This window comes from Mustela putorius, unplaced genomic scaffold, assembly GCF_011764305.1.
Source record: "Mustela putorius furo isolate JIRA1106 unplaced genomic scaffold, ASM1176430v1.1 tig00003834_pilon_pilon_pilon, whole genome shotgun sequence".
Classification (NCBI taxonomy): domain Eukaryota; kingdom Metazoa; phylum Chordata; class Mammalia; order Carnivora; family Mustelidae; genus Mustela; species Mustela putorius.
In genome coordinates this window covers 113,156,050-113,179,383 of record NW_025421987.1, presented here as the reverse complement: position 1 = coordinate 113,179,383, position 23,334 = coordinate 113,156,050, and the positions used below count along the sequence as shown (strand labels likewise).

Sequence of the window (23,334 nt, the reverse complement as noted above, 5' to 3'; positions counted from 1 at the left end):
TTTGAGAAATAATTTAAGATTACAGAGTCCCCCTGCAGGATCAGGTTGAAGCTACCATCCACCTGACTTTGCCTGAAATTTCACCATTCCTTGGCTGGCTCCTCCTTCTCCTCTCTTATTGGCTTCTCCTGTTTGTTACACTTGCTCTTGTTCTTTTTGAGTTTCCTGAGATAAATGCTAAATTCATGTACTTTTATTCTTTTCCATATAATACTTAAGTCTATGAATTTTCCTCTGAGTGCAGTTTTGATGTATCATTGTGAGTTTCAATATAAGGTTAATATAACAGTCATGTATTTCTAAATAATCTATAATTACTGCCTTGATTTTCCTCTTTGATATGAACTTCAAAGACTGCCTTGTAATGTGTTTAAGTTTCTATTAGGTTACATATATATAAATATCCACATAAAAACATGTATGTGTATGTTCGGGGCGCATGGGTGGCTCAGCGGGTTAAAGCCTCTGCCTTCGGCTCAGGTCATGATCCCAGAGTCCTGGGATCAGCCCCATATCCGGCTCTCTGCTCAGCAGGGAGCCTGTTTCCGCCCCCCCCCACGCCTACCTCTCTGTCTACTTGTGATCTCTGTCAATTAAATAAATAAAATCTTTTAAAAAAGGATTTAAAAAAATGTATGTGAATGTTCATAGCAGCATTATTCATAATAGCAAAAAAAAAAAAAAAAAAACCCAGAAACAACCCAAGTGTCCATCAACTGAAGAATAGATAAATGAAATGTCTAATGTGCATGTAATGGAATATCATTTAGCAATTAAAAAAAAGGATGACCTTCTAATACATGCTATAACATGGATGAGTCTTAAAAATATCGCCCTAAGTGGGGCGCCTGGGTGGCTCAGTTGGTTGAACGACTGCCTTGGGCTCAGATCATGATCCTGGAGTTCCGGGATCGAGTCCCGCATTGGACTCCCAGCTCCATGGGAAGTCTGCTTCTCCCTCTGACCTTCTCCTCGCTCATGCTCTCTCTCACTGTCTCTCTCTCAAATAAATAAATAAAATCTTTAAAAAAAAATCACCTTTAGTGAAAAATGCCTGTCACAAATGACCACATGTTATATGATTACGTTTATGTGAAATGTCAAAAATAGGCAAATCTGTAGAGATAGAAGTAGTTTAGTGGTTGCCAGGACTGGGGGAAGGAAGGAATGGGTTATGAATGCTAACAGGTATAGGGTTTCTTTGGGGCTATGACAAAATGTTTTGAGATTAAATAATGATAATGGCTAAACAATTGTGAATATACAAAAAAACACTGAATTGTACATGTTAAAAGTAAATTTTATATTGTATGAATTATATGTCAACAAAGCTATTATTTTTTAAAGATACTGTTGTAGCACAAAATGTTTAAAAAATTGGAAGTCCTATATCCATATACTACAACCATAGGATCCATGTCCATACACCCTATATCCATAAATTGCTTGCTCCTATATGTATATTCAGAAAAAATAGCCTTTTTAAAATATAACATACATAAGATATGTATAACTTAAAATATAACTTACATAAGAGTGCACAATTGGTGTACAATTAGATAAATTTTCTAATGATAAACACACCAGTGAAACAACTACCTAGACCAACACAAAGGACTTTTCTTTCACTCTAGAAGCCCCCTGAGTATTCTCACCAGACACTACTTAGGAGGACTTCTTTAGAGAATCCTCAACTCGAGGTCTACTTCTGAGAAACCCAACCTTAGACAGTGCAGACCCAAAGGTCCTTTTTCTTTGTTGCACCCAAATGTCCAGAAGCCATCCTTGGGAAAAGAGAAGCAGAAAAAGGAAATCCAAGAAGAGTCTAAGCTTTTACCCAAAGGCATTAGAGTTAGAAGTTATACTTTGAATATCCTGAGTGATTAAACTGAAAGGAAATGGCTAAACCTGAGAAAGACTGAAATAGTAATTAGTGAGTGGACATTGCCATAGCTCTTCAAGGGCTAAGGGACTGTTAGGAGGTCAAAGCTGATATAGAGAAATAAGGCAATGACCAGTTTGCCTGCAGTCTGATGCCAGGTGAGTTCATCAGGTGACCCCATCAGAGAGAAACTATGTGATGCCCAGAACTCAGGGACTGACACATGGCTGTGTGCCCACTGGAGGGGAGTTGGTCAGCACTGCTTGTACTGTGACCCTAAACAAGTAATTTACCATCTCTTGGCCTTTAAGTCCTTAACTATAAATAAAAGAAAAAGATGCTGAATTCTATGTAGTTTTCACATCAATGGTAATCTAATTGTAACTAGTTTCAAAGAACTTCCACTTTTACATCACAAAAGGCAACTACTCATCCATATAAATGACCAGCACATCCTAGGTTCTAGCCTCAGAGAAGTGATGACAGAGACATCTAGGACAGCCTTCCCGAGGGCAGAGAAAAGGGTCAAGTTCCCTGGTGGCCTTCAGCCGCCTAGGACTCACAGGATGCTCTTTGAAGAGGTACGTCTGTCCCTTTCTGGAAGAATATGCTCAGCTGTCCCTTTGAGAATAAACTAAACTCCTATCCTGTGGGAAAGACTTGAATGCAGTCAGCTATAAGCCAATAGTTGGAGAGGACTACTTTTAAAAATACAACAATCTAAAATGTTAGAGTGAAAGAAGATGGGTGAAAGGGAGACTAGTGCTAATGAATACCAGACTGGTGAGATTGCTCCTACAGGTGAGTATTCAGTCCTGACATTGTCCATTATAACGGACACCTCAACAGAGAGCGAATTCAGAGCTCCTCTGAGTAATACTCAAGATCATTCATGATCTGGTTCTTTAGACTCCTTCAAAGTCATGTCCCATCAATTCTGTGTGCTGTTGGGTCACAGAGTATTGCTCTGCTATTTCCCCAAAACATGCCCTGTGTTTTTGCACCTGCTTCTTCTGCTTTGGACTTTTTATATATTTTATATTCAAGAACTCTTATTTTGCTTTATGAGGTCAGACTCACTTAATAGCCAAATGGGTTGGATCATGTTTTTAGAGAATATAACTATAAAAGACAGTTTGGGGATAATTGGAGAGTTTGTATATGGCCTGGATATTAGATCACAGTAGGAAGTGTTGCTAATGGTAAAGGGTTATGCCATGGAATGCCCCTACTTTTAAAAGATGCCCATAAATTATTTAAGATGGAATGCTTGATGTCTGTAACTTACTTCCAAATGGATCAGAAAATATATAAAGAGAAGATAAAACAAGGATAGCAAAATGTTATCAATTGTTTTATCCAAATGGTGGTATTCAGATGTTCCTTGAGTTGTTTTTTTTTAAACTTCCTTTATGTTTTAGAATTTTCATAATGAAAGTTGGGGAGGACTAAAGTAAGTTCTTGGTGTTATCCTAAACCAACTGTAATTAATATGTGGATGTTCTTTCTTTCTTTCTTTCTTTCTTTTTTTTTTTAAGAAGCTGTCTTAGATGTTGTCTTCTCAGTAATGTCATCTTCATCCTCCACGTTGTGGACTCACATCTTCCAGTACAAATACCAGTATAAAGCATTCTTACTGACACATACACAGTAAGATTATTTGTCAACTTATTGCTTGTGTTTGGTCCTCACTATTTTTACCCTCTTTCACTTCTCAGATGCAATCAGGACTCAAGGAACTTTGGCCCAAAGTGCCAAACTTGGGAAAGAGCTTGTTAAACTGTAAATTCCTATTTAAGTGTGTTTGGTCAAGTTACAGGTATAAAAAATTTCCAGCACTGGAAACTGAAGTAATCATGGGAAGCTTTATGAAAAAAGTGGTAAAAAAAGAAAAGCCTTGAGAAGCAAAATCCAATTTGGATTTGGGAGAAGGCATTCCTGGTAGAATATAAATATGGAAAAGACACAATGGCCAAAGTCTATTTGTATGGCAATGAATGGAATTCATTCAGCATTCACTCATTCAGCAACTATTTATTGGTACCTGCTGTGAACAAAGCAATGTGCTAGGGACTTAGGATAAAATGGTGAGCAAAGCAGACAATGTTGAATGTTCTAGATTCTCAGAGCTGTCGACAAAATAGAGCTCACCACCTATTTTTGTTAATAAAGTTTTATTGAAACATAGCCACATTCATTTACTCACATTTTGTCTGTGGTTTTTGCACTACAATAGCAGAGTTGGGTAGTTGTGACAGAGAATTTGGGCCCACAGAGTCTAAAATATTTACAATTTGGCCTTTTACAGAAAAAAAAATGTTGACTCTTGCCTTAGATCATACTATAATAATAATATTATTATATTATCTGTGGAGACAGATATTAGTTAAAGAACTACTAATAAATTAAAAGTATAGCTTTGATAAGGGCCAGGGGAATACATAATAAAGGAACTTGACCTATTAGAGCAATAAGAGAAGACTCCCTAAGGAAAATAAAAATTTCGGTCAAAGCTTAAGGTTGAGTAGAAGCTGAGCAGATGAAGCAGAAAAAGAAGACCATCTCAAGCACAGAGAATATCACATGTAGAGGCCCTATGGGAATATGGGGAGTTTGAAGGAATAAACAAACTTCACTGTGACTATAGTTCAAAGCATGAGGGGAACAGGGTACAGGGTGAGACTGGAGAGGAAGGCAAAGGTCAGAGCACAAAGGACTCTGTACGCAGGTATGGAGGTTGTCTTTAAGCTTAGAGTAAAGAGAATCCATTGATATATTTTAAGCGCTTGAGTGATATGATCCAACATTCTAAAAGATCTCTCAAGCTTCCCATGGAAGAGATAGCAGTGGTGTCATGTTCCTCATTGCCTAAATCCCTACTTTGTTATCCTTCTTTGTCATTTAGAATCACAAAGACAGGGGACCATGATTTACCAAACTATCTAAGGACTTGAATGTTGTCTCTGAACCTCAGGCCCACAGCCCTTTCCATCTGCTGTGTCCCTTGCTGCAGCCTGGGACTGTTTTTGCCTGAACCCAAGCTGATATTTCCAGGATTATCCAGCCACAGGAGAGATATCCTGTATTGTAACCCACTGGCTTGCTCAGACCAACACGATTGCCTTACACCATATTTACCCAAGATCAAGCTTCCCTGCCTTACCCATTTCCTGCAATCAGTCCACTGCCAATGCACTGGGTCTGTGGAGCTTCCAGGCTCTCAAGTCTGGTTGGTATGGCTAAAGCAAATGTTTATTTCGAGCTCCTGACTCATCTGCTTTTACAGTTCAATGGCTACCAGCAGACCACGATACTACCGATTATCAGACCCCTGGACCCTCTGCGACCCCTCTGACCACAGTGAATTTCTCCAGCCCCTATCATGCTATGCAAACCATGACTTGGAAGTCATCTGTGGTGCCATTTTCTACCTCATGTACAATCCATCCCAGGTTCTGTCCATGGTAGACATAGCTCTCAGATTTGCCCACTTCCTCATCTCAAGGGATTAAGTGACAGAGGTTTATGTCTTGCTCTCATTTTATGTCCATTGGGGGGCAGATGTGCTCTGCTGCATGTTATCTTCACTCTGTGACCGAAGCTAATGGAGTAGCCTTCCATCCAGAAAATTGCTGGCAGTGTGGCAGATAACAAAGAACATGTCAACCTCTTACTGTTCACAAATGTCCCTGTCAGGTATCACTGCTATTGGGAAAGAGTCTCAGGTGTGCAGTCTTTTGACCCCCCACTGAATCACACAAGGCCTCTGCTTGGCCTGTAAGCCTTCCTTATCAAGAGATAAAGAGCCCACAAAGCCTATCCCAGGCTTATCACCTTGTGTTGGAATATCTTACAGATATAATAAAAACTTGCCATGCTAATCCCAATCCTAAGTATTATCCAAGTGAAATGAAAGTTTATGTTACTAAAAAACCCTGTATATTAATTTCTATAGAAGTTGATTAAGTTCCATCAAACTGGAAACAGGGACACCTAGGTGTCTCAGTCGGTTAAGCATCTTCCTTCAGCTCAGGTCATGATTTCAAGGTCCTGAGGTGGAGCCCCACTTTGGACTCCCTGCTCGACGGGGAGTTTGCTTCTCCCTCCCCCTCTATTCTTTCACCCTGCTTCTGTGCTCTTTCTATCTAATAAATAAATAAAATCTTAAAGGGAAAAAAAAGTCTGGAGTTAGAGATGGAAATAGGTTTTCATCTAACCTCACAGATCTCAGATTGTCCTTGCTCTTGTCCATGTCTGTCGTTCCTTCCTGATGGTCTGGTTAACCTGTTTACAACAACTTTGGGCCCCAGACCCTCAACAGCTCTGCCAGGTCCCACAGGGGTATGTGTAACTGCCTTACTAAGTCACGCACAGCAGCTGTTTCTCCTGTTGATCCTGACAGAACACCCGCCTTAATGCCTTTTATGTGATGACACCGCTTGGCCTTAATGCATGAGGTTTCTCTCTCTCTCTCTTTTTTAAGAGAAGGGGAGAAGCAGTGGGAGGGGAAGAGGAGGAGAGAGAATCTTAAACAGGATCCACACTCTGCATGGAGCTCCACGTGAGGCTTGATCTCACAACCCTGAGATCATGACCTGATCAAGAGATGGATGCTTAACCCACTGAGCCACCCAGGTACCTTGGTTTTCTCTGTCTTTTTAATAAGTGTTCTTCATTACAAAAGAAAGAGGTGTGTCTGAGTGAATCCGCCTGTGGAAAGTCACAGCTACAATGGGGAAGTTCGTGCCCACTTACTTAGTATCTATTAATGTAGTCCTTATGTACTGACATGAATATGCTATCTACTCAAACTTTCTGCCATGATTCATGCAGACAAAAGCAGTTGCAGGAGACCTTGACCAAGGCCTCACAGTGAGTTTTGCTAAAAGCATGGGAAATGTAATTAGCTCCTTCTTCTCATTCAGGTTTGTCTCTCACTGCAGACATAATTCTTGAGGCTTCTCTCTGCAACCTGCCCCCACATCCCCAGCATGAGTTCCCTACCCTTGATTAGAAACAGAAAATGGCCAAGTTCAATGCTGACTTGTATTTCCCTTTCAGGAAGCTCTTATTTTCCTTCACCCTCCTTGGATGTCCAACATCTCTTGACTCCAGCCCCTATCAATGCCAATGATAGCTTATGTTTCTCCCAAACAGTCACAGGTGTGACATGCATAGTTTACCCAGTATTCACCAAGTAATGTACAGAACCATCCTATGACCCTTACATCAATACTGTGAAGCCTCCATCTGCCAAATCAGAGGAATCCAGTTCATTCCAGAGGCTGTCCTTCCTTGAATGGGCAGAGAGACTCATTCATCTCATTCATGTTCTGGTGTCCTGGATCCTGTTAGGGTACAGGGGTGGGTGGTTGGAGGGTTTATTGCTTGTTAATGGGACAGAAAGTCAAATATCTTACTAGGAAGTCTCATGAAATAATTTGGACTGATGTGTGGAAAGTTAAAATGGTCCAGAAGTTTCAGCAAAATGGTGTCCTGGGACGTGTACCTCAGGCAAGCAGTGAAAGGAATGGGGGAAAGTTCATCCAGTCATGAATATATTAGGCCAGGGCTGTGGGGATTAAGAAACTCCAGGCTCTGGGATTGGTCCTTTAAAAAGGATGCCCACCAGCTGAATCCCAGCATATAAAAAGCCATACTTGGGCTGATATTGTTCAGGACACGCAGATTGATGGGTAATGAACAGTTGTCAACTGACGTCAGTAAAACTCACTGTAAGCCCTAACTCCTTGGAGAGCGTAGACTTCCCAATATATCACCAAGTTCGATTAGGCTCAGTTCAGGAATCATTTTGGCTTGAGCCTACAGACTGAAGGCCTTTAGTACCTGCTGTTAAGCAGAAATGGGACAGGGAAGATATAAAGCTACAGATAATGATTTTTCTGTGATGGGTAATGGTTTGATTAGTTCTTCTCTAAAAGGGTTAAACATTCCAGTGTCAATCATTATGAAAAAGGCAGGTCCTCAGACAAGAAACTGAAAGTTTGGAGGTGGATAGAGCTCTCCTGCCAGATTTTAAAGAGGGAGAGTTTCTAGGCATGGGCTTCTTCCCAGTATACGCTAGAATGATTATTGATACTTTGGGAAAGAGTTAGAGTGGTCTGCAAGATTTGAAGAGCAGGCCATGTTTTAGACACCAGCTATGTGGCTTCATAGTACTCTTAGTATTTGTTGTTACTGTTTCCTGTTGTTACCTTTCAGCTGGCACAATGGTTCTCAGCCCTGGCTGCACATTAGAACCACCCGGGGAGCTTTTAAAACTACCTCCCCTCTGAGCTGCACTCAAATAAATTTAATCAGAATCACTGAAGGTAGGGCCCAAGCATGATATATTCAGTATCTATCTCAATCTATTTAAAGTGTGTGTGTGTGTGTGTGTGTGTGTTAATACACATACACATATATATGTAAATATAAAATCAGTGTGTGTGTGTATATATATATGATCTCTGAATATGCATTGTGTTTGTATATATAATCAGTGTGTGTATATATATAACCTATATATATATATATGATCAGCATATGTAAGATACATATTTAATCAATACATTCACAAAAATGGTTATATATATATACACATACGTGTGTGTGTGTGTGTGCGTGTGCGTGTGTGTGTGTGTGTGTTTAACACTCCAGGTGATTCTAATGTGTAGCCAGAATAAAAAACTGCTTTACTAACCTTTCTTGGAAGTATTCCAACCCTGCCTCCACTTCACTACTGAGACCATATGAGGCAAATAGGCAAAACCAGGACGATCATGGCAATGGTTTTATTGAGGAGAATATTAAATGAGTTGGGGTTGCTAACAATTTGGGGCACAAGATTCCCACCCCATAGCAAAACTGATAATTTCTGCAGATATCATTGGTTTTTTTTAAAAGATAGATACAAGGGGTGCCTGGGTGGCTCAGTGGGTTGGGCCTCTGCCTTCGGCTCGGGTCCTGATCTCATGGTCCTGGGATCGAGCCCCACATCGGGCTCTTTGCTCGGCAGGGAGTCTGCTTCCCCCTCTCTCTCTGCCTGCCTCTCTGCTTACTTGTGATCTCTCTCTCTCTTTCTCTGTCAAATAAATAAAATCTTAAAAAAAAAAAAAAGATGGATTCAAGTTTTCTTGGGTAACTAAAAATGACCTAATTTGTTTAAATAATTCTATAATAATATATTTTTAAGATTTGTTTCTACCAAGGGTTGATAATATTTTAATGAAAAGAAAATGTGTCTAATGTTTGGTTTCCTGACAAGTCAAAGGATGATATACAGGGGATGGTAAGTAAGAACCTCCTGAAAGCATGTCAGCTAAACAACATGTATAGTTATGTAAGACCAGCCCTTCTCCCTTGCACTTTTCCTCCTAAATAATAGCTTAGTTTTTAAATTCCTCATCCATAAGCCACGGTTCTCTCTTTAAACTTTCACGCTGGTTGTATTTCATGCAATAGATAACTATGACACAAGGTGACTGGCTTTTGCTTAAAACTATCTCCTGCTAGTTTATTTTATTGTAAGATTGTAGTATATAATACATATAACATAGAAACTATGTGTTAACCAACTGCTTATGTTACTGAAGAATCTTAGTCAGGAGCAGGTTATTAGTATAATAGTTTTGGGGGCATCAAAAATTATACACAGATTTCCAACTGCACAGCAGGTCAGTGACCCAACCCCTGTGTTGTTCAAGGGTCAAATGTATGATGAAATAATTACTACAATAAGGTTAGTTAACACCCCGTTACCTCATACTTACCATTTGTTTTTGGTGTGCTGAGAACATCTAAGATTTCCTCTTGACAACCTTCAAGTATATAATACAATTAGTTAACTATAACTATTCATTGCTTACTACATGCTGTAAATTAGACCTTTAGAACTTATTTACCTCTGAATTGGAAATCTGTACCCTCTGACCAACATCTCCCCATTTCTCCCAGCCCCCCAACCCTTAGCAACCACCATTTGGCTCTCTATTTCTATGAGTTCAGCATTTTTAGATTCCACATTGAAGAGAACCTATAGCATTTGTTTGTTTTTTTCACTTAGCGTAATGCCTCCAATGTCCATCCATATACTTGCAAAAGATAACATTTCCTTCTTTTTTGTGGCTTATTTTCCAGTGTGTGTGTGCATGTGTGTGTTTCTTCATCCATTTATTTGTCGCTGGATACTTAGGTCATTTCCATGGCTTAGATAAGGTGAATAATGCTGTAATGGATATGGGAGTGCAGATACCTCTTCAAGATAGTGGTTTCATTTCCTTTAGATATATAGCCAGAAGTAGGATTGTTGAATCATATGGTAGTTCTAACTTTCATTTTTTCAGGAACCACCATACCATTTTCTCTAGGGGCTGTACCAATTCGAAATCCCACCAACAGTGTACAAGCATTCTCTTTTTCAAAAACGTTTTTAAAATCTACTCTTTATTAGGTTAAAAAACAAAACAAAACCATGAAGTCCCTTATACCATAAAAAATATTAACTCAAAATGGGTTAAAGACTTAAATCTAAGAGACAAAAGTAAAAAACTCTTAGAAGAAAACATAAGGTCAAATCTTCATGTTTAGATTTGGGGATAGTTTCTTATACATAACACCAAAAGCAGAGTCGTCAACAACAAAGAGATATACATGGACTTTAAATTAAAAACTTTTTTCATGAACGGATACCATCAAGAGAGTAAAAAGAAACTACAGAATGGAAGATAATATTTGGATTATCACATATGGAATATAGATTTAATATCTAGAATATATACAGAACTCTTGCAGCTCAACAAAAAAAAAAAAAGACAAAATTTAAAAATGGGCAAAGGACTTGAAGGAACATTTCTCCAGAGATGATATAAAAATGGCCAATAAGCACATTAAAATATGTCCAACATCATTAGTCATCAGGGAAATGTAAATCAAGACCACAATGAGATATGATTTCAAACTTAATGGTATGGCTATAAATAAATTAATGAACAAATGGATAAACAAACAAACAGAAATTATGTGTTGGCAAGGATGCAGAGAAATTGGGCCTTTGTACATTGCTGGTGGGAAGTACAGTATTGCAGTCACTGTGGAAAACAGTTGTAAGAGTTCATCAAAAAGCTAAATATGGAGTAACTACATGACCCCACAATTTCATTCCTAAGTATATGCCCCCAAAGACTTGAAAACAGGGTTTCAAGTAGATACTTGCCTGCCAATGTTCACTGCAGCACTATTCACAATAGCCAAAAGATGGAAACAATCCAAGTGTCCGTTGACAGATGAAGGGATAAGCAAAATGTGGTATCTCTACAAAGGAATATTATTCAGCCATAAGAATGAATGAAATTTGGACACATGCTACAACATGGATGGAACTTGAAATCATTATGCTAAAGGAAATAATCTAGACACAAAAATGAAAATATGTATGATTCCACTTGTGCAGGATATCTAAAATAAGCAAATTAGATTATTAGGCAGAATGTAAACTAAAGGGTACCAGGGGCTGAAGAAAGGGGGCACTGGGAAGTTATTGCTTAATGAGTACAAAGTTTCTGTTTGGGGTGATGAGAGAATTTTGGCAACAGACAGCTCTACAACACTGTGAATGCAATTAATGCTACATAATGTAAAAGTGGTTAAAATGATTTCATGCCATGTATATTTTACCACAATAAAAATACTTGTTAAAAATCCATGAAACCAACTATTTTATTTACTATCTTCTCCCAATTTCCACTGTCAGATAAATGTCACTGAGATTAATAAGAAATGTGAAGTTACTTTTGATGAGAGCAGGGAATGCATTACTAATTTATGCCAAAGACCAAATACAGATGTTGTCAAAGTATAAATATTACCACCACATGGCATTAGTTCACAGGACACTCAGGAGACCACCCTGAATATGGAACAAGGCTTCACAGACCATTGATCTAGAAGGAAATGTATTATGGAATATATATGCTCTGATTTTAGAAAGACAGATTTCCTTTTACCTTCTGATTTAATTAACTTTCTCTTTAAGACAATCCTATTATATGTGGATTTATTATAGTTGAGATTAGTTCTTAAAAAGAAAATAAACACAGAAAGTAATGTGGGTTTTGAGTAAGAAAATCAATTTGATTTGTCCTTGTTCAGAATTGGCGTTTCAAAGACGAAACCCATAAATTCAGACTATTTCGTGTTTTTATATTGGGAGCCATGTCATCATAATACAGATTATTTAAATATTGTCAAGAGATTCCAGTAAAATTTTAAAACATGGGAACACAGGTAACATTTTTTTGAAATCACAGGTCTGTCTTTATGCTGAATATATATCTGAGCATACAAAGAAACAATGTATTTCAAAGCCCATTAGAAATTCAGATGCAGAATTTCCTTTCATCTGATCATGTAGAAGTGGATTAATACAGATAATATGAACAGAGAAAAATAAAAAGATGTCATGTTGGATATTCAATAATCCATTACTCAAAGATAAAAGTTTTCTAATAGCCATTACAAAGAAAATCAAAGAATATATAAATTTTAATTTAGCATAGCATTGTATCACATCATAGCTAATGGGAAGCTTCCAAAGCATCTAGCAACAGATGGGTTACTGGTCATTTCCTAAGAATTTAGAAATGCCAAAGGTAAAGAAAATTACACTGTTCCAAAAAGCTTTTAAATAAAAAGAAGTTAAATTCCCCACAGTAAAAACCTTATGGAGAACAGTTGTAAATTTAGGCACTACTGAATAAAAATGCAGTTAAATAAGCCAATTATTTTTATAGGGAAAATAAATTTTCCTATGATAATTCAGATAAAACTGGTAAATGGATAACTGCCTTAATAAAAGGGAGAAAGAAAGCTCAACATAACAGCAATTTATACAAAACAAGGAGTGATAATGAGGAAAGAGATAAGGAATATCTGTAAGGTATGTTACAAGTATATAAATCTGAGAACCTGGTGAGTGTGGGAGATTTAGAGAGTGGAGATGGGGTTGAAATTTGAAATTTCTTCTTAAATAAAAAGTTGTTTAAAGATGAAAGAATAAAAAAATAAGATGAAAGAAAACGCTTCCCTTGAAAATGTGCATACAGAATCATCCAAATTTGGTGGAGGTCTACAACAGGACTCACAGTTTCTGTTGACACATTTCAACAATGTGGACAATTCAATCCCACTTTTAAGTCGCTGTATTTTACCGAATTGCTCCTAAATAATTAGCCAGTCCTGTGATAAATAATTTACTTACATTAGTCAGGACTCTCTTAATTATAAATGACAAAGACAAGCTTAGGTTGGCTAAAGCAGACTAACAGGCTAGGTTGGTTACCATACCTGGGCAAAAATTTAAGTGCTGAGCTTGAGGATTGGTGATCTTTATTTACCCCAGCCTGGATTTTCTTCCTCTTCCTTCTTACCTCCAGTCTTTGCCTCTAATGTCTGCCTTCACTTCTAGGTGGAGAGAATGAAGCTAAGCCAAGCCATGCCAGGACTAAACTAATTAGAAACAAGATGAAGAACAAGAGGGAAAGAGTGTCTTTATGGCAAGAGAGTCCCCAGTTCCAAATGCTGAAACCCCCAATACCAAGCAGGTTTTTGAAACTCTTCTTCTGGTTCTGCTAGCTATTGCCAGATCCTTCAGATAAAGGCCCACTTTTGGCTCAAGCTAGATTGAGTTGGATTTCTGTCACTTGTAACCAAAAGCATCCATGCTTATATAATATACCTCTCTGAATAGTGCTGGAGAACTGAATTCCTGGGAGAGGAAATGGATGGGCAAGTAAATGTCAGTCTAATAGTTTGGGATTAGTTACTAGAGAAGGGGCTATAAGTGTTTCTTGTTTCTTTCTTTCTTTCTTTCTTTCTTTCTTTCTTTCTTCCTTTCTTTTTAAAGATTTTATTTATTTGACACAGACAGCGAGAGCAGGAGGAGTAGGAGAGGAGAAGCTGGCTTCCTGCTGAGCAGGGAGCCCGATGCAATGCGAGGCTCGATCCCAGGCCCCTAGGATCATGACCTGAGCCAAAGGCAGATGCTTAACTACTGAGCCACCCAGGCACCCCTCTTAGGTGTCTCTTAAGTGTTACTGTAAGTGGGGCTTCCTGAGAGGGGCTGGTGCAAGGAATCTGCAAGGTATGAAAGTGGACAGAAAGTGAAGTGGGGCCAAAATTACAGAGTTAAGGTAAAGAAAGGAAATGGAATTAGTGATATGGATATGTTATACTGGTCAGCAGAATCATTCATTCCAACACTTGACAAGCATTTACTGAGCACTTTACGTGCCAGGCACTGTGCCAGGTGCCAGAGAGAGCAGCAAGATGGAGGATGCACATTCCTGCTCTAGAGGAGTTCATACTGTCATAGGGGACCCAAGAGTTTCTCCCATTATACTTTTACAGTTTTAGTGATATGGTCCAAAAAAGAAGACAAAGAGTTACTGAGTCTCAATTTTGGAAGATATTTGTCCTGAAGGGGAGGGTAAGGCGGGATTTGTGTAGGAGTGATGGTAACATGGATATTGACAGATGGGTGTCCTTAGCACAAATAAAGTGGGAGGGTGGAGAAGAGGAAGCATGGGTAAACAAACACTACGTGTAGAAAGAAGAATAAAAGCAAAAGCACAAGGGTGTGTGGACGTCATTTTTGCCAGAACAGTGGGTCTTGCCAGAAGGTACATCTTAAATATCAGGCCCAGGGATTTAGACTTTGTCTGCAGGGCATGAAGCATGAGTGCAGGTGTATAAGCGAAACAGAGCCAGATTAATAAAACAATGTAGATCAAATGAATTGACACTACAAAGGATGGAAGTCAGGACAGTTCCTCAAAGAGTCTGTTAAAATGGTCCAGAAGAGAGGTAATGAATAAGTCACTTGAGAAGTCACTGAGGAAAAGGGGAAATAATAATTTTGGAAAATATAAAAGAGGTGGGGCAGGCCTTAACAACTGGTGATGCAAAAGGAAAGATGATACCTTGGGTTGTAGGGCCATTCACTGAGCTGGGGGTGGAAAGAAGGAAGAGAAGGTTTGTCGGGCAAAAGGGTAGTTCAGGCCATCTCAAGTTTAAGGTGTTTTGTGAACATCCTAGAGTAGAAGACCAGGAAGGAAGTAGTTAAGTGTGAAACCCCAGAATTCCAAAGGGAAATTGGGAACAGCAACTTGAGATTTGATGGTAGTCTGCAGAAAGGGGTAGTTGATGTCAAGGGAGTGTAGGACAGAAGGAATAAAGAATAGGTCAAGAGATATAAAGAGGTTTGACTCACAGAAACTGCCCCTTTCTGGTTTTATTCCTTGATCTCTCCTCTGGTCCAAAGAAGGCTATTGTGAGGTCAAAGGGAGATAAGAAACACAAGACACTTTGAAGCCTTCCCAGAACAAGACAAGTATTCAGGGAATGTTGTCCTGGAAGATCAACAGAGCTGATTGTTCTAATGAATGGGTCAGCTAAATAAATAATTGTATATTTTCAGTGCAGGATATTAAGCTGTTCTTTAAAATTGTGCTTTTGAAGAATAGTGAAAGGACTTGGGAAAATGCCTTTAATTTAATATTAAGAGAAAAATCAGAATATAAAACAGAAATTTTACTAAGCAAAATATGCAGACATATACACAACACTTGCAGTAAAAAAAATGTTCACAATGGTTATCTCTGGAGATTGGGAATAATAGGGATTTAAGCTCCTTAATTAAGAATTTGTTTTCTTTAAGATTTTGTTTATTTATCTGAGAGAGAGAGAGTGAGTAAGAGAGAGAGAGAGAGAGCACAAGCAGGGAGGAGAGGCAGAGGCAGATGGAGGAAGCAGGCTCCCAGCTGAGCAAGGAGCCCAGTGTGGGACTCAATCCCAGGACCCTGCAATCATGACCTTAGTCAAAGGCAGACGCTTAACTGACTGAGCCACCCAGTTGTCCCTCCTCATTAAGAATTTAATTTAAATACTTAAATAAGTTTTTCATAGTATTGTCTGTATTTTTATTGGAAGTAATATTTTATAGTGAGAAAACAATTTCTAAACAAAGGAAGTTGGATCAGTAGCCTCAAATCATGTGGGAAGGTTATTGGTCTTGGCATCTGATGACAAGTTTTAGCACAATAGCAATGGTGGAAGGCTACTTTAAAAAATATTGCAAAATTATTTTATTTCTATAAAAAATAGTTACAGAAATAGAACATTACCAACATGGTTGAAGCTTTCTGTGTCCTCCTTTCTAACAACATTTCCTTTCCTTTCCTTTCCTTCCCGTAAGAGGTAGAGATTTTTCAGAATGCTGTGCTTAAAACCACACTGTGGAGACTTAAGTGAGCAGGTGGCGAAAGGATGATGTCAGGGACCCTGGAAGGCTCCTGATTGGGTGGTAAAGTGGAGGAGAAAAATAGGAAAATAGCGTGAGGGGAGTGTAGAGTGAAGGGAAGGTTTTTAATTTAGAAGAGAGCAAAAGTGAGCACATTTCTCGCAGAAGTAAAGGAGCCAGGTAGAGATTAAGGATTCAAGAGAAATGGCAAACCATAAGAGACTCTCCATCTCACCAAACAAACTGAGGGTTGCTGGGGGGTGGGGGGGTAGGGAGAGGGTGGCTGGGTTATAGACATGGGAGAGGGTATGTGCTATGGTGTGTGCTATGAAATGTGTAAGGCTGATGATTCACAGACCTGTACCCCTGGGGCAAATAATACATTATATGTTAATTTTTTAAAAAGAGAGAGAGAGAGAAAAATGGGAAACTGTAACTGAACAATCCACTCTGGAAGAGGAAGGAGTGATTGAAATAGGCACTTTGGGGAGAAATTCAGCTACATCCTTGAATGATCCCTTCTGATCATTAACACAATCCCATTCATTCAATTTGACATGTTTATTTTCCTTGTCCTTCATACACTCCTTCAGGCTAAAATATATGTTACATTAGCATAAACCTTTTTTAAGCAGAAAAACCCCATTAGAAATTTAATAAAAGCAAAGAAATGGTTAAAACTCAACAAAACATTAGCTGAACACACTGAGAGAACATTGATGCAATTCCTTGAAGAATTGAACCCTGTAAAAGAGACAATTTCTTCATTTTTATTTCAAATAGTGCCACAAGCATAAATCAATTTGTGCTCTCATTTTTACATTATTATTGAAAATGACTAAAAAGAGCTACTTGGCTGTTCAAGATGTTACTCTATTTTCCTCAACAAGATTATGCAATAATACCCAAATTTTAACCAACAGAATGAGTTGGGTTATGGAACAAATTATTCATAGAGATAGGACTCGCCTCATAAAAGTAGACTCTCATGAAACAATATGAGCAAGGACTGAGTTTTATTAGTTGCGCCCCGAATATCTCATTCCCAGTTCTGATGATGGTGAAATACACTGACTCAGCATTTGGTAATATTAGAATGGCTCTATGCTTTTGAAGGCTTTAAAGGATCTGATCTCAAGAATCCATTTACAATATTCAGTTGGCATGGCTACTTATGTATTTTGAAAACATTTATTAAAACTAATTAGCATTAACCTATATTCTTTATTTAAAGGATAAGGTGATCCAAGACATAACATCTGTCTCCATAACTATTTTTGCTTGATATTAAATTGCTTTTGTACATGTTTTAGGCAAAATAATAATAAAGTGTTTTGAATTCAGGTGGTATCTCATCATTTACCACCAAAAATTATTAACCACTTAAACTATTTAGAATTTTCTTTCCTCTAAAAGGCATGGGGACACCTGGTAGTCTCAGTTGGTAGAGCATGTGGCTTTTAATCTTGGGGTCATGAGTTCGAGCCCCATGTTGGGTGTAGCAGAGATTAATTAGTTAATTAATTAATCAAAAATAAAATAAAATGAAAATAAAAAACAAAAATTATATTATGGTTCTGTTTCTGAGAGATATAACATATACATATGTTTAAGTCTCAAAATTTTATGGTAAGAAAAATAAAGACAGACAAGTCTCTAAAATTGTTTTTAAGATGACTCACTTGTCAATTGAACAATATTATTTAAACCTAATTTTCATAGGATTATACACTTACTTTAAAAAACACCCAAATTTTCCTATATAGGAAAATATTATTCTCATCTTCGTGAATATTTTGAACATAGTTCCAAAAGAAAAAACTAAAATTCTTCTCAGTGAACTACCATTGTTCTTGGGTAAGTTATTTGACCCCCGAGCTTAAAGCAGCACCCACAAACAGCTTGCTTATCTATAGCCATCAGCCACGTAGATCATCACACCCATAAAGAAAATTCAGTCATCGTTGACTGTGAAGGACATTGTGAATGCATATTGATGATTGATAATTTTCAAATTATCAATCATTTTCAAACTCTAGCAAGCATCAGAATCACAAGGATAATTTAACAATACAGATTTCCAGGGGTGCCTGGGTGGCTCAGTGGGTTAAAGTCTCTGCCTTTGGCTCAGGTCATGATCTCAGGGTCCTGGGATCCAGCCCCTCGTCGGGCTCTCTGCTCAGAGGGGAGCCTGCTTCCTCCTCTCTCTCTGCCTGCCTCTCTGCCTACTTGTGATCTCTGTCTGTCAAATAAATAAATAAATAAATCTTTTAAAAAATGAATAAATAAATAAATAAAAATACAGATTACCGGTCACCAAACCTAGAGTTTCTGGTCCCAGTATGTCTGGGGTAAGACCCAAGAATCTATATTTCTAACAAATTCCTGAGTGATGTTAATGCTGCTGGTGTAGGAACCATACTTGGAAAACTAATGTGAACAGTCCTTTCAAATGTACGTACCTGTAAGACACACTAACAGTGACAATGCCACTGATTTTTGCTGATTTCTCATCTACAAGGGCAATCACTTTCCCTCAGTATTTTCTCCTTTCGGATGGGTTCTAACGTTTGTCTCAGCGAGGAGCAATGACATAGGAATTAAGGGGTATCCTAAAGGATTTACAATTTGTTGTAACTATTGTCTCATTCTTTTCCTCTCTGCGGTTGACCCAAGTCCCTGGGGAAAACCAGGTGTGATCTAGCCTCTGATCACATAGCCATCCTAAAATGGAGTAGATTTTTTCCTCTTCTTTATGGACAGAAATATATGTTTGTTAGAAGACTCCAGTGACATTTCCTGCATGGAGATTCTATTGTTCTCTTAATATGAAAGAAGATTGTGGGCTATTAGTAAGCGAAATAAGATGACTTTGAAATCAATGGACCAGGGAGACTTTGTGTTGAATCTGAGCTCTGTGTTAGTTTAATACAGGCAACACAAATCTTTCTAGATATTTTTTATGGAAAAAGATTTAACATGGGGAGCAAGATGCTTGCTAAATCATTTGAAAGAGTTGGAGTATTAGGCATCAGGAAGCCTGATCTAGAAATCCGAAAGCTCTTTCCCAGCACTGTGTCTCAACACCCATGAATCTGGTGATCAGACACTGAAGTAGCAAACCTGGACACCTCAACTCCCTTTAGATACAGATCTCCATTACTTTGCTCTTCAAGGAGACAAATGACCTTCACTTCATTTCCGCCTTCCAAAGCTAGGACACGTGCCTCTAATTGATTGAATACAATTTACAGCCAGAATCCAAGCTGTAATTTTTAGATTTCCAGCCTTTGCAGTATAGGAAGATACTCTAAGATTAAGGACAAATGCAGAAAAAGCTGAGAAATGTGCTGATATATTTTCATGATGATTATCTACTACCATATGAGAAAGTCTTGATTTATTCTGGTAATGTCCTGTTCTTCCTTCTCCTCCTCCTCTTGCACACACACACATATATACACACATACATGTGAGCACAGCTAGGCATGTATCCACCTTCCTCATTTCTGTAAACAGGCTTCACTATCCTTTAATTCATAAATCCTTGCACTAATTTTTATTCTTTTAATCACAATTAAAAGTTTTCAAACTGGAAGAAACCCAGGTCATCTAGCCCTGCCTCCTTCTTTCCAGATGAACAAGATAAGGCCAAAAGGCATATGACTAGTAAGTGGCTGAGCAAGAAGCCATAACCAATTCTACTGTCCTGGACTTATTTTCCTTCCACAAAATATTCCATTTTGCCACTGAACTGTGCTTATTGTTCTTTTCAGGTCCCTTATTTCCATCTCCTCATCTCTACCTCTCCTGTGACCATCTTAGCTCAGGTCTTTAATATCTCAAACATAGATTTAAAAAGAGACGCTGAGACAGAATTCCTGCACTTCTCCACTCCAACTTACCCTATATTCTGCCACTATCTTCATTCTCTGAAAAATCCTTCACTCTGGCATCCCTTACCTTTTTTTTTTTTTTTTTAAGATTTTTATCTATTTAGGGGATGCCTGGTGGTTCAGTCAGTTAAGTGTCTGCCTTTGGCTCAGATCATGATCCCAGGGTCCTGAGATTGAGTCCCACATCAGGCTCCCTGCTCATCAGGGAGCCTGCTTCTCCCTCTGCCTGCCACTCCCCCTGTTTATGCTCTCTCTCTTTCTCTCTGACAAGTAAATAAATAAAATCTTTAAAAAAAAAAAGACTATTTATTTAGGGGCACCTGGGTGGCTCAGTCAGTTAAATGCCTGCCTACTCTTTAGGTCATGATCCCAGGATGCTGGGATTGAGCCCCGTATAGGGCTACTCTGCTCCTTCCCCCTATTCATGCGATTCATGCTCTCTTTCTCAAATAAAGAAATACAATTTCTTTTTAAATTTAAATTAGAGCAAGATGGCAGAGGTGTAGGAGACCTAAATCTCATGGGATCCTGGGAGTTCAGTTAGATAGTTATCAAAACATTCTGAACACCTACAAACTCAATAGGAGATCAAAAAGAAGAGCAGCAATTCTAGGAACAGGAAAGCGACCACTTTCTGGAAGATAGAATGTGCAGAGAAGTGAATCTGGGGCAGTATATGAGAAGAGAGATCACGGTGGGGAGGGGTCGGCTCCCCGCAAGTGGTAGAGCAGCAGAGCACAAAACAGGAACTTTCAGAAGTCGGCTGCACTGAGGGACGTTGCTCCAGAGGCTAAGCAGGGGGCGGAGCCCTTGCTGGGACAGTGTGGTCTCCAGACCGGATGGTGTCTTGAGAGTGGCAGAGCTCCCAGGTATTGGAGAGGGGAAGCAGGCTGCCGAGAGGGAGCCGAGGAGCGGCTCTCAGCTCGGGGTTACCTTAAGCCAAGATCCAAGGCACAGTTAGGCCAGTGCTTTTAAGCAGGGACACTGCACTGCAAGTGGCAGATCCAGGGAGACTCACCTTCCTCTTCCAGGAGGATCAGCGCAGAAGCACGCATGGCAGGAAACTGCTGTGTTTTAAGACTCCAAACAGGGCCATGTGCCAGAGATAGAAAGGTTTGGTCACAGTCTGGCTGAGCATGCAGTGCGGCCAGAGACCAGGGAGACGGGGGTGACTGACTGCTTTTCTCTGAGGGCGCACTGAGGCGTGGGGGCCCAGAGCTCTCAGCAACTAGGGGTGGGAGATTGGGAGGCTGCCATTTTCATTCCCATCCTCCAAAGCTATATGGAAAGGGTTTGGGGAATAAAAGCTCCCAAGAGCAAAACAGAGCAGATTATTTAGCCTGGCCCCTGGCAAGCACGGTGCAATTTTTCGGGCAAAGACATTTGAGAATCACTGCAACAGGTTCCTCCCCCAGAAGATCAGCAGGAACATCCAGCCAAGACCAAGTTCATCAACAAATGAGAACTGGGGAACTCCAGAGGTAGGGGAATGCAACACGTAGAATTCATGGCTTTTCCCCCACGATTCTTTAGTCTTTCAAAGTTAAATTTTTTTAATTTTATTTTTTCTTATTCTATTTTTTTTAAGATTTTATTTTTTTGACAGAGAGAGAGATCATAAGTAAGCAGAGACGCAGGCAGGGAGTGGGGGAGCAGGCTCCCTGCTGAGCAGAGAGCCTGATGTGGGGCTCAATCCCAGGACCCTGAGATCACAACCTGGGCCAAAGGCAGAGGCTCAACCCACTGAGCCGCCCAGGCACCCCTCTTATTCTATTTTTTAAATTTTTCTCTTTCTTATTTTAACCTTTTTAAACTATTTTATCTTATCAATAATTTTTAAAAATTTTTATTTTTAAATTTTCATTGTTATAGTCGTATTCTATCCATTCATTGTATTTAACCTTCAAATAAGGAAATGACAGATGCTAGTGAGGATGTGGAGAAAGGGGACCCTTCCTACACTGTTAGTGGGAATGCAAGCTGGTTCAGCCACTCTGGAAAACAGCATGGAGGTTCCTCAAAAAGTTGAAAATAGAGCTACCCTACGACCCAGCAATCACACTACTGGGTATTTACCCTAAAGATACAAATGTAGTGATCTGAAGGGACACGTGCACCCAAATGGTTATAGCAGCAATGTCCACAATAGCCAAACTACGGAAAGAACCTAGATATCCATCAACAGATGAATGGATAAAGAAGAGGTGGTGTATATATACGATGGAATACTATGCAGTCATAAAAAAAAACCCAAAATCTTACCATTTGGATGGAACTAGAGGGTATTATGCTGAGCGAAATAAGTCCATCAGAGAAAGACAATTACCATATGATCTCCCTGATATGAGAAATTTGAGAGGCAGGGTGGGGGATCGTGGGGGAAGGGAGGGAAAAACATGAAACAAGATGGGACGGGGGAGGAAGACAAATTATAAAAGACTCTTAATCTCAGGAAACAAACAGGGTTGCTGGGGGGTGGGAAGGAGGGATAGGGTGGCTTGGTTATGGACATTGAGGGGGGTATGCACTATTCTGAGCACTGTGAATTGTGTAAGACTGATGATTCACAGACCTGCACCCCTAAAGCAAATTATACATTATATGTTAATTTTAAAAAATACTTGTAAATACATTTTGCATAGCTGAAGTAAATGGCTAAGAAATTCAAAATATATTTAGCCTCCTTGGTAATAAAATTCTTGCAAAGTGATTAAAAATTTTTAAATTAAAATTTTAAAATTTTTAAAATTAAAAAAATTTAAAGATTTTATTTATTTGAGAGAGGACAGAGATAGTGAAAGAGAGCACAGGTGGGGAGTAGAGGGAAAAGCAGGCTTCCCCAGCAGGGAACCTGATATGAGGCTTGATCGCAGGACCCTGGAATCATGACCTGAAGATGCTTGACCAACTGAACCACCCAGGCACCTCTGGCAGCCCTTACTTTGATTGCTAGAATAGCTAATATTGCTGAGAGGATGAAGTTCAAATTCCTTAGCTTGGCCCACCAGCAGCCAAACCCTCTTATCTTATCCAGTTTCACTCCTCTATGAGAGGATTGGAACCACAGTCACTTAATGAAAGGCCTGCATTTTAAAGTGGCAGGAGGAACCAAGAACAAGAAGTGGTTGAGTATTAGGCCAAAGACATAATTAGGGGTCAGATTTTATTTTCTTTTGCTCAAGTCAAAAAGACCTGCCAATCAATATATATGAGAACTTGGAATAAGGTACAATTTAAGGCCTAAGCAGAGGAATAAGACT

At 39.0% G+C, this 23,334-nt stretch overlaps 1 protein-coding gene across 1 annotated transcript in view; it reads right to left on the bottom strand.

Moving 5' to 3' along the window:
- LOC101683054 (glyceraldehyde-3-phosphate dehydrogenase-like) overlaps positions 1 to 21,129 on the bottom strand; it is a 47,453-nt gene extending 26,324 nt beyond the window's left edge. Inside the window, exons 1-2 of the mRNA XM_045088137.1 lie at positions 21,093 to 21,129; positions 18,641 to 18,692 (exon numbers count right to left, since the gene is read on the bottom strand). Of these exons, the coding sequence (XP_044944072.1) occupies positions 18,641 to 18,692; positions 21,093 to 21,129 (89 nt within the window). The remainder of the gene's footprint in view (positions 1 to 18,640; positions 18,693 to 21,092) is intronic.
- Positions 21,130 to 23,334: the final 2,205 nt, after the last annotated feature.